Below are 15311 nucleotides of genomic sequence, written 5' to 3'. Positions count from 1 at the left end.
ATGTTTTTGGACTGTGGAGGGACGCAGGAGAACATGCAAACTAAATTCACCTTCCCAGGTCGGGAATCGAACCCGGGACCTTCTTGATGAACTAGTGCTAAGGACGCTACTGTACATTAGTGATGGGTCCGGCAACACCGATGAGTCGGCGCACGTGTCAAGCCCAGAGACCAAATCCCGTGTCGGTGCGCTTATTGCTTTCAGCGAGTCACGTGACCGATACAGGAACTGTTTTGAAATGATGCTGACGCGCCAAACTGTGTTTATGAGGAAGCGAATCTGTCAACCAGATGCATTTACCAAAATAATTCTTGATCTTTTATGGTACAGCGTCAACTATGGAGCCTCAAGACAAACGAAATATTTCGTAGTTTGGGGCCATTTTGATTTTACATCAGAAAATAAGGTATCGGTTATCACTTTGTTGTTGTTTCATTCAGTTCTTTTCAGTTTCTACTCGATCTATCTGGATCCAAATTCAGCTGAAATGGACCTTCGTATCATGTTCTGCAGGTTAAGTGCTGCATATGTTTCTCCTTTTAAATCATAGATTTCATAATTTTATTCTTAAATTACCCTCCATAAATAAAAATCCATAGACAGAAAAAAAGAAAATAAAGACAACCCCGCTATAAATAAATAAATAATAAAACATATTCCCAGCAAAACACATCCATAAAGATCTGTGTACAAACTAAATATAAAATAAAAAATATAATTTATGTGAACAATATACAGCGTCACTAAAATCTGTTTTCTTTAAATGAATCCACCTCCTCAATGCTGAGGCATTATAGGGCATCAGAATGAAGTCCCAGATACACCCAGGATAAAGTCAGGTACACAGCCATTCTACAAATCACTCAGTTGCTTTTTATAAATTATTTCATAAAAATTTATTGTTTCCATAAGTTTTTTCTACAGCAGGAGAAGTTGTGTCAAAAAATGGAACAGGCTAAAGTTCAAAATGTTGGAAAAACGTATTTTTTGAATGAAAATTTGTAAAAAAAAAAAAAAAAAAAAAAAAAAAAAAAACAGTCCACAAGCATCCTCCTTCCAAACACTTTCACTTTCATCACTTGGTACATGTTCACATTATTCATTGACTGTATCGGAGAATGTCAAATATATTTTGAATTTCACTGAAAATATGACTTAATACAATATATAATATACAATAAAATACAATGACTTAAATCTTATTGTTTAGACTAGGTCATCAAATCAGTCTAACTACGTTGCCTGTAGGGATTTTTAATGTCCAGCAGGTGTCAGTATTCAAACACAGAATCAACATAGTATCAATACAGTTTTGCTATGGGTCAAAATGATACATGACGTCTCATTTACCCATCACTACTGTACATCCCTTGAAATCTGTCGTGTTACTGTTATATTGAGTTACATATGCCTGACGTTTGTAGCAACTCACCCCATGCTTTAGAAAGGTCGCCAACCCTTTACAAGATGGCGGCTATATTGACGTATCAATTAAAAACGCGGCAGCAGTCAAGGCAATGTTTGCGTGCACAAACATGCAGTGGAGCGCTCTCTAATGTTTTCATTAAACAGTGAAAATGCACCAGACACGTGATCGTGGGTAGAAAGATTTTGGAAGGCCTTTTTAAATTTAAGATGAAGAGTTTAAATCTACGGTAGCCGTGACGGTAACTACCAGTAGCCGACGACATTGGATGTCAAAACCTGTTAATCGGTAACAATAGGAAACTTTTTCTGCTGCTTTTCTTAGTACAATGCTGAATCCACCTGAAGCAGACTCACGTGTACACTGATCCAGGCGAGGTTCCTGATCTACAGATGTTTTAAGACGAATCTGACGATACAATATTATCCAGCAGAGTTGCTGCTTTTGTTTTTTCTTCTTCTTCTGCTACTTCTTCTCCTTCTTCTTTAGATTTTAACGGGAGCTTCATCCATTATTGTTGCACTACTGCCATCTATTGGATACTTATAGCTACACCTCAAATTCTCATAACGATCCCAGTATTTTACTTTTTTTAAAAAAAAAACGAAAAATCTTCTTTTTCCTTTCAATACTACGGAGCACTCAAGAGGACATGGGGGAAATTATTTTGCGTTCCCTCGCAATACTGTATTGATCAGTTCATGTGGCATAATTGAATCCTGTAAGCCTTTCTTACGGTGGCCACCGTACTTTCTGATTTAATAGGTATAAATTTATGTGAGGTTTTTCCATGAATGTTAATATCTTTTTGTGAAATATCTGAAGTTTTATATCTTTTCTTTATGACAGAAAGGCACCAAAAACCTATGATATATAGCTACAGAAACTTTCCGTAAGTAGGAAAGAAATAAAAACACAACCTAATTTGGGCTTATTATCGCGGCGCAATAAGTCATCTGACAGTTTTGATTGTGTCTCTGTTGTGCTGGTTGTCTGGATGGTTAAAGGGCTGTTTTCATGTTCATGTTTCAAAAACTTAATAATAATAAACACGTTTTATTATTATAAAACATGGCAAACTAATAATGGTAAAGGGCCACACTGGGTTAACTCTGGAATCATTCACTGCATGTTTATGGCTGTTAAGGTTAAGATGGAACTGAACATGAAAACGGCCATTTAAACCATTCAGACCACCTGCACAACAGAGACACAATTAAAACTGTCAGATGACTCATAATGTGTGACATATTTATAATAACTCAGAAATATAGTTTTAATGTATTTTTATTTCTTTCCTACATACAGAAAGTTTCTGTTTATTTCATAGGTTTGTGGTGCTTTTCTATCTAAAGAAAAAGATACAAAATGTCAGATATTTCACAAGGAGATATTAAGATACATGGAGCCCTGGAGGGCTCTGTAAAATACTATTTAACTGATCAACCACATTCACAAATTTCAATTCCCTATTAAAACCTAATTCTGTTTTTAATAATCTTCTTTGATCTGCATATTTTCTACAACTAATAAAAAACATGTTCCATTGTTTCTACAGCATCACACCAACTACATAAACCAGTAAAAAGAGTTCAGTTTAAAAACTGTGTCAGGTTCTTATTCTATTTAGAATTATCTCCTCCCTCCTGTTTATTCCTCTAATCTTTACTACATCAACTGTATTTTGTATCCTATATAAATGCCTTACCTTTATTTCATTATCCCACATAATTTTCCATAACTTCTTACTTTCTCTCAAAACAATACTTTTGCCTTCAGATTTAGATAAATTTACTGGAATATCAATATCTTATTTTTTAATAGCCTCCTTATCCAACCTATCTGCTCTTTCATTACCCAAAATACCCACATGAGCAGGAGTCCAAAATAATATTACATTTTTATTTTGTTCACATAATCTTTGATGAACAGCCATAATCTCATACAGTGATGTCAGTAACACGTTAATTTGTAACGCGTTACTGACGTCGGACCACTTTTTTCAGTAACGAGTAATCTAACGCGTTGCTATTTCAAATCCAGTAGTCAGACTACAGTTACTTTTCAAAATCATTTTTGCGTTACTGCGTTACTATCTTCTTTTGTAATTTAATCGTATTTCCTCTACTCGTCTTGTCGAGTGACCGACGTCTCTATGTAAACAATGGAGGGAGATGCGCATTTTGTTGGTGGAAAAACTGGAACTATTTTGAGTTTCTGTCGCCAAGTCCGATTATTATAAGCGGCTTTGGGCTTCATTTCTTTAAAGTCGCTTGCAAATTTAATGAGCGGCGGGTTGCGCCTTTTTGGGCTCGTTTTTGAACGTGAAGTTGCTCATTTGGGCTTGGAAATAAGCAGAGACTCATAATAAATCCCAGAATTTGTCCGTCATTAAGGTAGTTTTAGTCAGTCTCTCCTTGTCCATCATTTCCTGGATGATCCGTCCCGCTGTGTCTTTGTTAATGTCAAGTTAATATATTACCTCTGAATGACGTCAAGCTTCGCGTTGCGCTCCAGAACATTTGCGCTGCAAACATCGAGAATAATTTGAACAGCACAATAAACGTGAAAATAGCCACGAATGAACGTGTCCGTATAGTTTCCAATAATTATAATGGCAAGTTAACGCCACTATAATTATTAATATTAAGATAAGTGTCACAAATCTGTGCAGCCATCTGAGCTGTGGAGCTGCAGGAAGAGCTCTGTGAGCTTTGACACCAAACGCAGGGCCGTAACACAGAACCTGGGGGGGAGGGGGCTTTAAAATCCTTCTTAGAGCTTTCCAGACAACAGAGGATCACACAAATTATTCACGTTTCTTAATTCTTTTGTACTGTTTTTTGTACAATCTCCTCTTCAGTTCAACCTTATCAGTGGAGACACATTGTTGATGTTACCATTATAAAATAGCTTACAATTAGGTATTGGCAAAGCTCAATGTGATTTTCACAGGAGGCGGAGTGTTGATGTTATAGCTGCTGAAAGTAACTAAAAAGTTACTTTTAATGTAACTTAGTTACTTTCCAAATCAAGTAGTCAGTAATCTAACTAAGTTACTTTTTCAAGGAGTAATCAGTAGTCCGATTAAAGTTACTTTTTCAAAGTAACTATGCCATCACTGCTCATATAATATATTTTTATGATTATTTGTACTTCCCTTTTCAATACTCAACGATACAGATGACAAATCACTACAAACTAATATTTTATTTATTATATTAGTATCCTCCACCCATTCTAAAGCTAATAATATAGCACATAATTCTACTGCATTATGTGGTATATTATTAGCACATAATGCTAATATGTTAGATGTTCTTACATAATTAGATGTTCTTTTTGAAATATTCATCTTTAATTCAGGAATCACTACTGCTACACTGGTTGCTTAATTTTTTAGGATCTGTATTTTTCTCTGTGTTTATTTTGAGTTTCTGGGTCTCTGAGTGGGCTGCACAGTGGCGCAGTTAGTAGAGCTGCTGCCTTGCAGCAAGAAGGTCCTGGGTTCGATTCCCGGCCCGGGGTCTTTCTGCATGGAGTTTGCATGTTCTCCCTGTGCATGGTGGGTTCTCTCCGGGTTCTCCGGCTTCCTCCCACAGTCCAAAAACATGACTGTCAGGTTAATTGGTCTCTCTAAATTCTCCCTAGGTGTGAGTGTGTGTGTGTGAATGGTTGTGTGTCCTGTGTGTCTCTGTGTTGCCCTGAGACAGACTGACGACCTGTCCAGAGTGACCCCGCCTCTCTCCCGGAACGTAGCTGGAGAGGAACCAGCAACCCTCCTGACCCCATTAGGGACAAGGATGAACAGAAAATGGATGGATGGAGGGATGGTGGATGGTGGTTCAGAGAGGGAAAGAAGATGAGTTTGTAATTGTGGAGATTTGGATAAATGCAAACCCATTTATTATAATAAATTATTACAATCCATGTGAAATATTAGAGCTGGATAAAATAAAATAAAATAAATTGAGGGACAAAATAGAAATAAAGTTATTTGGTGTGCAGATTTTAATGCCCATAGCAATTTATGGGGAGGGTAGGGAACTGATACAAATGGAGATATAATATAACAGCTGTTGGAAGATAATCAATTAGTGTGTATGAATGATGGGAAGGGAACAAGAATAGATGTGCATACAGGAAATTGCTCAGCTATAGATTTAACTCTGGTGTCCAGAAATTTAGCTGGATTATGTGAGTGGGAAATAGAGCAAGAAAATGATCAAGGTAGTGATCATTTTTCTATTTTTTGTGAAATCCTTATTTCTAAAGAGGAGGGGGCGGTGGGAAGGCAGGAAAGTTGGATATTTGGTAAGGCAAAATGGAATAGATTTAAGTATAAATGTGAGGGATCCATTGATGAAAGTAACTTAAATTTAGAGACAGAAAGTATGGAGGGAAATCTAGGGAAGTTATATTGAAAGCAGCACAAATAATAATTCCTACAAGTAAAGGTAAGAGCAAGAAGAAAGAAGTATCATGGTGGACACAGGAGTGTAGTGAAGGCATACAATGGATCCAGTTGTGTGTTTGGAATTAAAAATTAGAAAAGCCCAAGTTAATAGGGAAGTAGTGGTAGCAATATTTTTTGATATTAAGAAAGCATATGTGCCTTCTCCAATTGCACCTTTTTGGTTGTTTCTATATGTGAATGTGGACCTAGAGGTCCATAAAGAAATATAGATTAATAAAGATAACAACTGAGTAGATTTTGTAAATGATACAATTAAGACTATATAAAAATAATTTACACTTATATATACAGATGTTTGAAAATATTTAGTTTTGGGTAAAACAGGATTTGCTTATGCTTTTCCTGGATTACATGTGTTTATGAAGCAAAGAAGAACTGACCATTTAGCTCTGTATATAGTGGAAATGTTAGCAATACCGATGACCTCACAGTGGGTAGAAAAAAATAACACTGTAATGTTCTTACATGTTCAGATTTATTATCATCATTAACATTCATTTTGAATGGAAAAAATCGAAAGTTGTATAAGCTCAAATAATGATCTGCCATGCAGTGATAGATCATAAAACAAGGTAGAATTATAGAAGCAAAATTACATCTGAATGGCGACAACTGTGGGAGGGGAGTAGTAGAGGTCGTCATTTATTTCATATACAATAGAAATATAGGAAAAAATTGGAGGAAATGGAAAGGAACAAGTAGTAATGACAAGATTACGGCCCGGACATATAGAATTAAATAAAACTTTACATTTCATAGATAAACATCCAACAGGTAGTTGTGAGTGTGGTATGGATCTGGAAACAATAGAATATGTAGTAATTAATTGTGAAAAATATATAGTAAGCAGAGAAAAGCTAAAACAAGAAATTAGGAAATATGATCTAGATATATTAAAATTTAATAAGATATTAGTTAAACATAATAAAATAAATAAAGCAGTTAATTTTTTGAAGGAAACAGGACTATATATAAGAATTTTGATTAGGTATATAAAGGGAAAACTAACGTTAGATGTCACCCGCCATTAAAAATCAGAAAGAAGAAGAAGAAGGTTTATGATAAATGAAGAAATAAAAGTTATAGGGCTTGAGGTATGAATTAGTAAATCAAAAGCATCAATCACATGATATAATTCAAGCACTCATTAAATATTTAAAAGATACAAAATTAGCTGAGAGGATTTAGTATGTATGTGTGTATATAAGAAAAAAATAATTTCTGAATTACATCTCCGTCCAGTTGATGGCGTAAATACACAAAGTATGAAAACTGCCTGAAAACGCTATAGAAGAGGAAGAAGGTTACGTCGTTTCGAAACAGGAAGAAAACTCTGAAGATTCACACTCCATTCCAGTTGATGGCGGTAATGCACATCTGAAAGTTGCTTGCCAACCGCCATAAAAAAGAAGAAGAAGAAGAACTCTGAAGATTGTGCTACAATGGAGGCGACTGTGTTTATCCTATCGCTTGTAGACTGTTGTGCACTGATTTTTCTGTCCGTTTACTTTGTATCCTTTCATTGTACATGTTTCTCGTGAATGTTGAAAACAAGTGCTTGAAGTAGCTTTCTCAGCTAAAAGCTAATCGGAGCTCCTGTATTTGTTTTTCTACACAATCTGTGTAGGCTACACCTTTAGCCACATAGTTAGCCTTGGATAATGAAGCATTTCATACAACCAAAAGACCATTGCTCCTCGGAACTTGGTGGGGACACGAAAGCAAATGGCGTGTCGCAGGTTCCTGCTGCTAGACAACAGTAATAGACTCGTGAAAACGACTAAAAAATGTTTATCCTGGAAATTGTAAATATTCTATTAACTTTTGACAGAATTTCATAACCGAATAAAGCGGTTGCTTCTTCCTTTAGTCCACTTTATTTGTTGCAACTGGAATTGTGGAGGATTTTTTTTTTTACTTAGCATTGGAACCTAGAAAAATTGCAGCACCATAATAATCAATTAATAAATTTCAAGAAATCCTTTTGATAACATTTTTTAAATTATCTTTGATTAATGTTGAGTTTTTAGGTGTTCAAATGCGTGACGGTTAACTGATCTGCAACAGCTCCTTTATTATCAGTGTCCGGTTCAGTACTGTAGAATAAAACACTTTTCCTGTTTAAACAAGATATTCTTCCTCGATCCAACCCTGTTCAAGTTAAATCCCGAATTTCAGGGTCAGTATAAAAATGAAACTACGGTTTACTTGGAAAATTTCTTCTGACCTTCAAACACTTCATTTTCTGTTGATCTAAACTTCACTTGTGTGTCCTTACCATGATTTTAACAAGAATGGAAAAATCTGGACATTGAATTAAATGCTGTGTAAATTTATAATATCAATTGAAATCCTCAAATATGAACCTTTAGTAGAAATAAAACTCTTGAGGGGACAGTGATTCCCAGAGCATCATCAATAGTCCAGAGATTAAGCTTAGATACAAACATAGGAACACTTCTGTCTCGTATAATTTTCTCTATGATCGTTGACAGATTGTACCACAATAATAATCAAGAAATAACAGATCTGTCAGATGACAGAACGATATGGAAAATAATTCTCTTAAAAAAACAACAACCTTTGTATATGTAACACCTTGACATTCATTTCAAGATTATCACTCTATCTGATCTAGAATGTGACTACATTAATGCCCGAGCATGCTGCTCCAAGCTGAACAAAGTAAGTACCATCTCTGTGTTCTTGATTTCCAATATAAAGACATTATTTTTCCTTGTGTTTATGTTCCTTTTTAAATATATACGTTTACAGTTAGTTATATGTCCTGAAATTTGTCTGTTTTTGTATAATAAAAACAGACAATAAAGATTTTAATGTTTCCAGTGGGTAATTCCAGAGATGGTTGGTCAGTGTCTCTCTATGATGCTCATGCTGGTCTCCATGCACTGGTTCATTTTCCTGCTCAACTTGCCTGTAGCAGCCTGGAACATCTACAGGTATGCCATGTTTTTAAGCTAGTGATTGGCTAACTGTTTGAGTGTGTAAACATTTGTAGTTGATATATCACAATATAAAAGCAAAAATCTTCACTCCAGGGTAATATTATAAGAAATGTTAGTTTATATAGTTGGTCTGGTGTTTTTACTGAACACAAACAACAGTGAAATAAAAAATTGTTTAAACAATCATTTCAAAGTCTTGGGGCTGATAATTGAATTCTTTTGTGTTAAAAGGTACCGTATTTCCTTATTTGTAAAACCAATACCAGCTATAACTTTAAAAAACCCTCAGCATTCCTCATTTTAGCACATAAAATAAAAAAGTTATCATAAAATTACCCTGAAGAAGTCGCACTTAGATCAGCGAGGGCCAACCTAAACCAAACCATCAAGGCAGCAAAACATGCCTACAGTCAAAAGATTCAAGGTTTCTTTCATGATGCCAGCAACACCAGACTGATGAAGCATTTGACTGAAGAAGACACTGTTTTCCCAAGACAGTCTCATAAAGAAGATGGTCAGGGTTGTCCATAACGTTCTTGATTTTATGAAGACTTTCTTTGCTCATCATCTCCAGAGGTTCCACAGTCGTCCCCAGAACAGAACCAGCCTTCTTTATCAGACTGTTTAGCCTTTTTAGGTCCTTGGTTCTGATGCTACTGCCCCAACAGATGAAGTCAGAAGAGATGACACACTCAACAACAGAGAAGATCTGCAGCGTCTTGGCTGCAAACCTTGAAGGTTCTTAGCTCCCTCAAGAAGTACAAATATTTGCCCCTTCAAAGTAAATGACCTAATTCAGCATAGGTCCAACCAACTGGTAATCTCACAATGAGTGGGATGGAGATGAGCTGAGTGCAGTGAGTATGTCTCCAGTGATTGTAATACAAGTCAGCTGGTTCTGGAAGGTCCATTCACTGGTTCATCAAGATTTCAGAAGAGGAAAGAACACTCCAAGATAAATCAGAGAGAAAGCTGTTGAAAAGTATCAGTCGGGGAATGGATATAACACATCTGAACATCCCCTTGAGTTCAGTTTAGTTTATTAACAACAAATAAAAGGAATATGGCTCATGTGTAAATCTGCCAAGAATCAAATCAGGTCATCCTCACACACTCAGTGACCGTGAAGAAGAATACGAGCGAGAAAGGACACATTTGATGTCAGAATTTATTGAGATGCAGCTGTTGTTAGGTAAGTAGGATGAAGTTTGCTAATCCATAAAGACCATATGTCGCACGTCTGATCTGAGATGGAGACATGAATACTGTATTTCAGTACACGTTGCAAGCTTCTGTTTGACTGTACATCTGTTCTCATAGGTATGTGAAGATTCCTATGGGAAACATGGGTGTGTTTGATCCAACTGAGATCCACAACAGGGGTCTGCTTAAATCGTACATGAAGGAGGCCATGATTAAATTAGGATACCACCTGCTCTGCTTCTTCATTTATTTGTACAGGTAACAAAACCATCACATGCTGTTTATAGACATCTAATTCTTTAGATAATGTCATTCAATATTATGTTAGTAAATTGCACAGTACTATTTTCTCCTCCATGTATTTGCAGCATGATCCTGGCTCTGATCAATGACTGAGGCCCTCAACAGAGTGACCACCCTCACATCTGTACTATTTGGATGAAATGTCTCAGAACACTGTTGATTTGTGTTGTCAGGATCCAGGGTTTGCAGTTTGATATAGTTATGTGGTTAATATTTAACCATTCAGTGCTTAACACTTTCAAAATAGCTAAAAATGTCTTTTTGTATGGTAAAGAACCCTATATTATTTTTTTAAATACTTTTTTGACATGAGGGCAATCAGATTTGGTTTTCATTGTATGTTGGTATGATTTTTTGTCTGTGCTTCAATTAGCTGAAACAAAAAAAATGTAAGACATAGTCAGTTACAAAACATTACTAATAAGTAATGCATACAACTGATCCACTTAGCCTACTTTATGTAGTTTCATTTTATACAATGCTCAACATATTAAACATCAGCCTGACAGAAAGATCCTGCAGTGATCACAGTTGCAAGTAGAAACTGTTGAATAGCTCACTTTATTTGAAATAGCCCCAGTTAAATATGAGATATGATCTACAGCTGCTGTGCAAATATGCATGAAAAAAGCCCTTTGTACTCTGTTCATAGGGCAGGACCAGCTATTTGTATGATCGGGTTAAGGTTTTTAATGTTTCTCATCAAAACTCAGTGATGTAAAAACAAAACGAAATGCTTATATGTCTTTTTTTTGCTATAATATACAAAATTATTAAATTGAAAATTTAACATTTATGGTTAAGAGCTCAGCAAAAAATGTTGCTTAGTTTGATTTTCATTTGCCTTTGGGAAACCATGTTTTTATGTTTCTGGCTGCACCCTACTATTGCTTTCTGGGACTCTAGGTGGCGCTGTTTTCCCTGTGCAACTCAATTTGCTTTCAGAAAAGTGCTTTGTTAATGGCTCAAGTTTGCTTGAATGGTGTAAATAAAGACATAAAAACTAGGTATCTGTCAAGATGTGTCAGACTATGATACATTTTTAACAAGTAATTTCATGGATAAATTATTAATTATCTTTTATTAACCCATTATGTAAAATGAAAGACAACAGAACCTTTCTGATAAAAATATATTTACAGTGTTCCGCCACTGTTCAATTTGTTGTGAGATTGGTAAGCAATACAGAACATCATACTGAAACTCAAAACGAGGAGACTGTGAAAAAGAGTATGTGTGAATGCTGTTATTGAGATGTACTCTATATTTACTGTCCATTTCTATAGAAAACCTGTAATGGGCTTGTTACCTTCACCCCCTTTACAGTGATACTGCTGTCATAATGTTTGTTAGTCTAGTCTGTAATTTAATCAAATTTACAAAGTATGCGTGTGTGTATATGTGTGAATGCGTGTACATACACATGCACATATTTGTTTATGTGTATAAATAGACACACATACATACAGAAATTAAATATGCTAAAATACTGAGAGATGGAAATCTTCTGACTGCGACAGACCCCGCCTCTCGCCCGGAACGTTAGCTGGGGATAGGCACCAGTAACCCTCCAGACCGCATTAGGGACAAAGGGCGATTAGAAAATGGATGGATGAATGGATGGAAATCTTCTGATAGGATATAATTTAGAAGTTCAGGTGGAAACGGCGAAGAAACTTGGGTGGGTGTGTAAAGTCAAAGTTAGAACAGTTGTTAGAGTGGGTGAAAAAAGAAATGAAAGTAAAGGAATTATCACACGAGGGCCTTTAAGTGGAAATATGAAAGATTTAGTTGGGAATTTAAAAGAAAGAAATAGGGAAGTAAAAGGAGCACGAAGACTGACAGGGTCCAGAAAAAGTTGAAACAGAAACTGTGTTGGTGGAGTTTGAATCAAAAGATGTGCCAAAGGAGGTTTTCTTTGGTTTGATAAGATTTAGTGTCGGGGAATTTGTGCCTAAACCAGTAAGATGTTTCAACTGTCAGGAATTTGGCCATGTTGCAAAAATGTGTAAAGGAAAAAGGAGATGTACCCGATGTTCTGGAGACCATGAATGTGGAAAATGTGGAGTTGGAGTTAAACCAAAGTGCTGTAGTTGTGGAGGAGTGAATAGTGTCATCTTTTGGGAATGTGAAGTGATGAAACAGCAAACAATTATACAGAAAACAAAAGTTATGCAGAAAGTTACGTATGTAGAAGCGTGTAAAATGGTTGGAAAAGAAAAACTAAATGGAATCTCTTTGACAGGAGAAAAACAAGTAATCCAAAAGCTTATGGAAATGGTTGGAAGGAAAATAGAAAAGGAAAAAAAGAAAATGGTGACTTTTATTGCATTTATTGCAGGAGTAATAAATGCAACCTCAAAGGTGAAATCAAAGACTGAAAGGATTCAGATTATTGTCAAGGCAGCATGCCATAGCTTAGATTTGAAGAATATTTGATGGGAAGATATAAGGGTAGAACTATGTAGTCAAGCAAATCAAGAAGGATAGTTTTAATCTTCCAATGAAATGCAAGGAGTCTTTTGTCAGACTTTAAACAGTTTATTTATGAGCAGGAAGTGAAACCTGAAATAATCTGTATACAGGAAACTTGGCTGAAGCCTTTTTTAGACTTCAGAGTATCTGGATATATTTTATATATCCATATATTATATATTAAGGAAGTTATTCCATATAAAATATTTGAAAGGAAAGGGGATTTGGATTATGTAGCAATTGATATATGGGTAGAAGAAAAGGTAATATTGATGTTAATTTTTTATAATCCCTGTAAGAAGCTTGAAATAAGTAAACTTGAGGAGATGGATTTAAAAGGAAATATTTGGTATGGAGATTTTAATGCACATCACTCATTATGGGGAAGTGAAAAAGTTGATCATAATGGTAAAGTTTTAGAAGATTTTTTAGATAGTAATAATATTGTATGTTTGAATAATGAAAAACAAACAAGTAATCCAAAAAGGTTAGATATTAATCCAAAATGAATTGATATTAATTCAAGTAAGGGATCTGTATTGGATTTATCATTTGTTTCTAGTTGTTCAGCTACATTGTCCATGTGATTGGCAAGTTAAAAGTAAGTCTTTTGGTTGTGATCATTATATTATAACCAGCAATATAAGGATAGGTCAGGTACAGAGCGCTGAAATGATAGGAGGAAAGTGGATATTTGGGAAAGCAAATTGGAGAAAATTTTAATAACTTATGTGAATGTAAGATTTTAAATGTTCAAAATGATTTGAGTATTGAAAGTATGAATCAAGAGATCAGTCAGTGTCTGAGGAGTTTATTCCAAAGACATCAGGGAAAAATAGGAGAACGTTTGTTCCAAGGTGAAATGATGAGTGAAGAACAGCAGTCAGAGAAAGAAATAAAGCATTTAAATTGGTTAGGTGGTCTCATAATTTTTAATATTTAATTTAATATCAAAAAATCACAGGCAAAAGTAAGAAGAATAATAAGAAGCGCAAAAAAATTACATTGGAGAAATTTCTTTGACAAAATTGGCAGTAGTAAAAAGATAGGGGAATTTGGGGAATGATCAAAAAATGGGGAGATAGAAGAGAATGGAGTTATCAGATATTTAATAAAAACAATATAGTAGCAGTAACTGACAGGGAAAAGGCTGATTTATTAGTACGTGCGTTTGTGGAGATGCATAGTGGGGAAAAATGTATCATTTAATGAAATACAGGGAAGAGAAAACTAAAAGGAAAAATAATGACATTTTAAGAAGGAAGGGAAGTAATACTGATGATCTGATGAATTATCACTTCTCTATTGGAGAACTGAAAAGAGTTTTGGATAAAACTAGGAATAGTGCTCCAGGTAAAGATGAAGTGTGTTATATTATGCTAAGACATGTGAGTGATGATGATTTAAATAAATTACTAATTTTGTATAATAAGATTTGGAAAGAGGGTAGACTGCCTTGTAAATGGAAAGAAGCCATTGTTATATTGTTATTCCGATAAAGAAACCTGGGAAAGATCATAGTAATCCTGGAAAGTACAGACGGATTGCTTTAATGTCTAATATGTGTAAACTGATGGGAAGGATAGTGAATGAGAGATGAATACAATATTTAATTTCTCCTTGTCTGAGTGGCTTCCATAGAGGGAGAGGAGCAATAGATCCTGTTTTATGTTTAGAAGATGATATTAGAAAAGCTCAGATAAATAAGGAAACTATTGTTGCTGTGTTATTTTATGTGGATAAAGCAAATGATATGTTATGGAGAGAAGGGTTAATGATTAAATTACAGCAATAGGTATAGGAGGTAATATGTTTAATTGGTTACTATTCAAGTCAAAATAGGATCTCATGTTTCACAATCATGTAAAATAGAAAATGGAGCTCCTCAAGGAAGTGTGGTAAGCCCAACATAATTCTCAATTATGATTAATGATATTTTTAAAGAATTATCAATTAGTTTTGGCAAGTCACTTTTTGCTGATGATGGAGCATTAAGGAAAAGGGGAAGAAATGTAGAACATCTTATTTTAAAACTTCAGGAAGTTTCAGGAAGCATGGATAAAGTGGGGATTTAAATTTTCAATCAAGAAGACAAAAGTAATGTTTTTTACAAATAAAAAAATTGGGCTTGATAAAAGTTGTATTTATATGGGAAAGAGTTGGAAAGGGTTGATTGTTTTCGTTTTTTGGGAGTAGTGTTTGATAAGAAATTAACTTGGGGAAATCATATAGAACATATTATAGAGAAAAAGAAAAAGGTTCTTAACATTATGATATGTTTAGCAGGTTGACATGAGGTGCAACTTTTCAATCGCTTAAAAATGTTTATGTCACTAATTCGATCAAGAATAGATTATGGGAGTGTGATACATGGTTCAGTGGCTAAAACTAGATAAAAAAAAATGAGATGCTATTCAAGATAGAGCATTGAGAATTTGTTTAGGGGCAGTTAAATCAACTC

The 15311-nt window shown here is 34.9% G+C and overlaps 1 protein-coding gene across 1 annotated transcript; it reads left to right on the top strand.

The window, feature by feature from the left end:
* The first annotated feature begins 7273 nt into the window (after positions 1–7273).
* Positions 7274–11381, top strand: cnih4 (cornichon family AMPA receptor auxiliary protein 4). The gene is made up of 5 exons (XM_044116196.1): positions 7274–7414; positions 8520–8588; positions 8751–8863; positions 10190–10330; positions 10441–11381. The coding sequence occupies exons 1-5, from the start codon at positions 7346–7348 to the stop codon at positions 10466–10468; spliced, it is 420 nt and encodes a 139-aa protein (XP_043972131.1). The 5' UTR covers positions 7274–7345; the 3' UTR covers positions 10469–11381.
* The last annotated feature ends 3930 nt before the right edge of the window (positions 11382–15311 follow it).

Source organism: Gambusia affinis, linkage group LG05 (genome assembly GCF_019740435.1).
Source record: "Gambusia affinis linkage group LG05, SWU_Gaff_1.0, whole genome shotgun sequence".
In the NCBI taxonomy this organism is placed as follows: domain Eukaryota; kingdom Metazoa; phylum Chordata; class Actinopteri; order Cyprinodontiformes; family Poeciliidae; genus Gambusia; species Gambusia affinis.
Note: the sequence above shows the minus strand (reverse complement) of the source record. Positions and strands in the feature narration are given on the sequence as shown.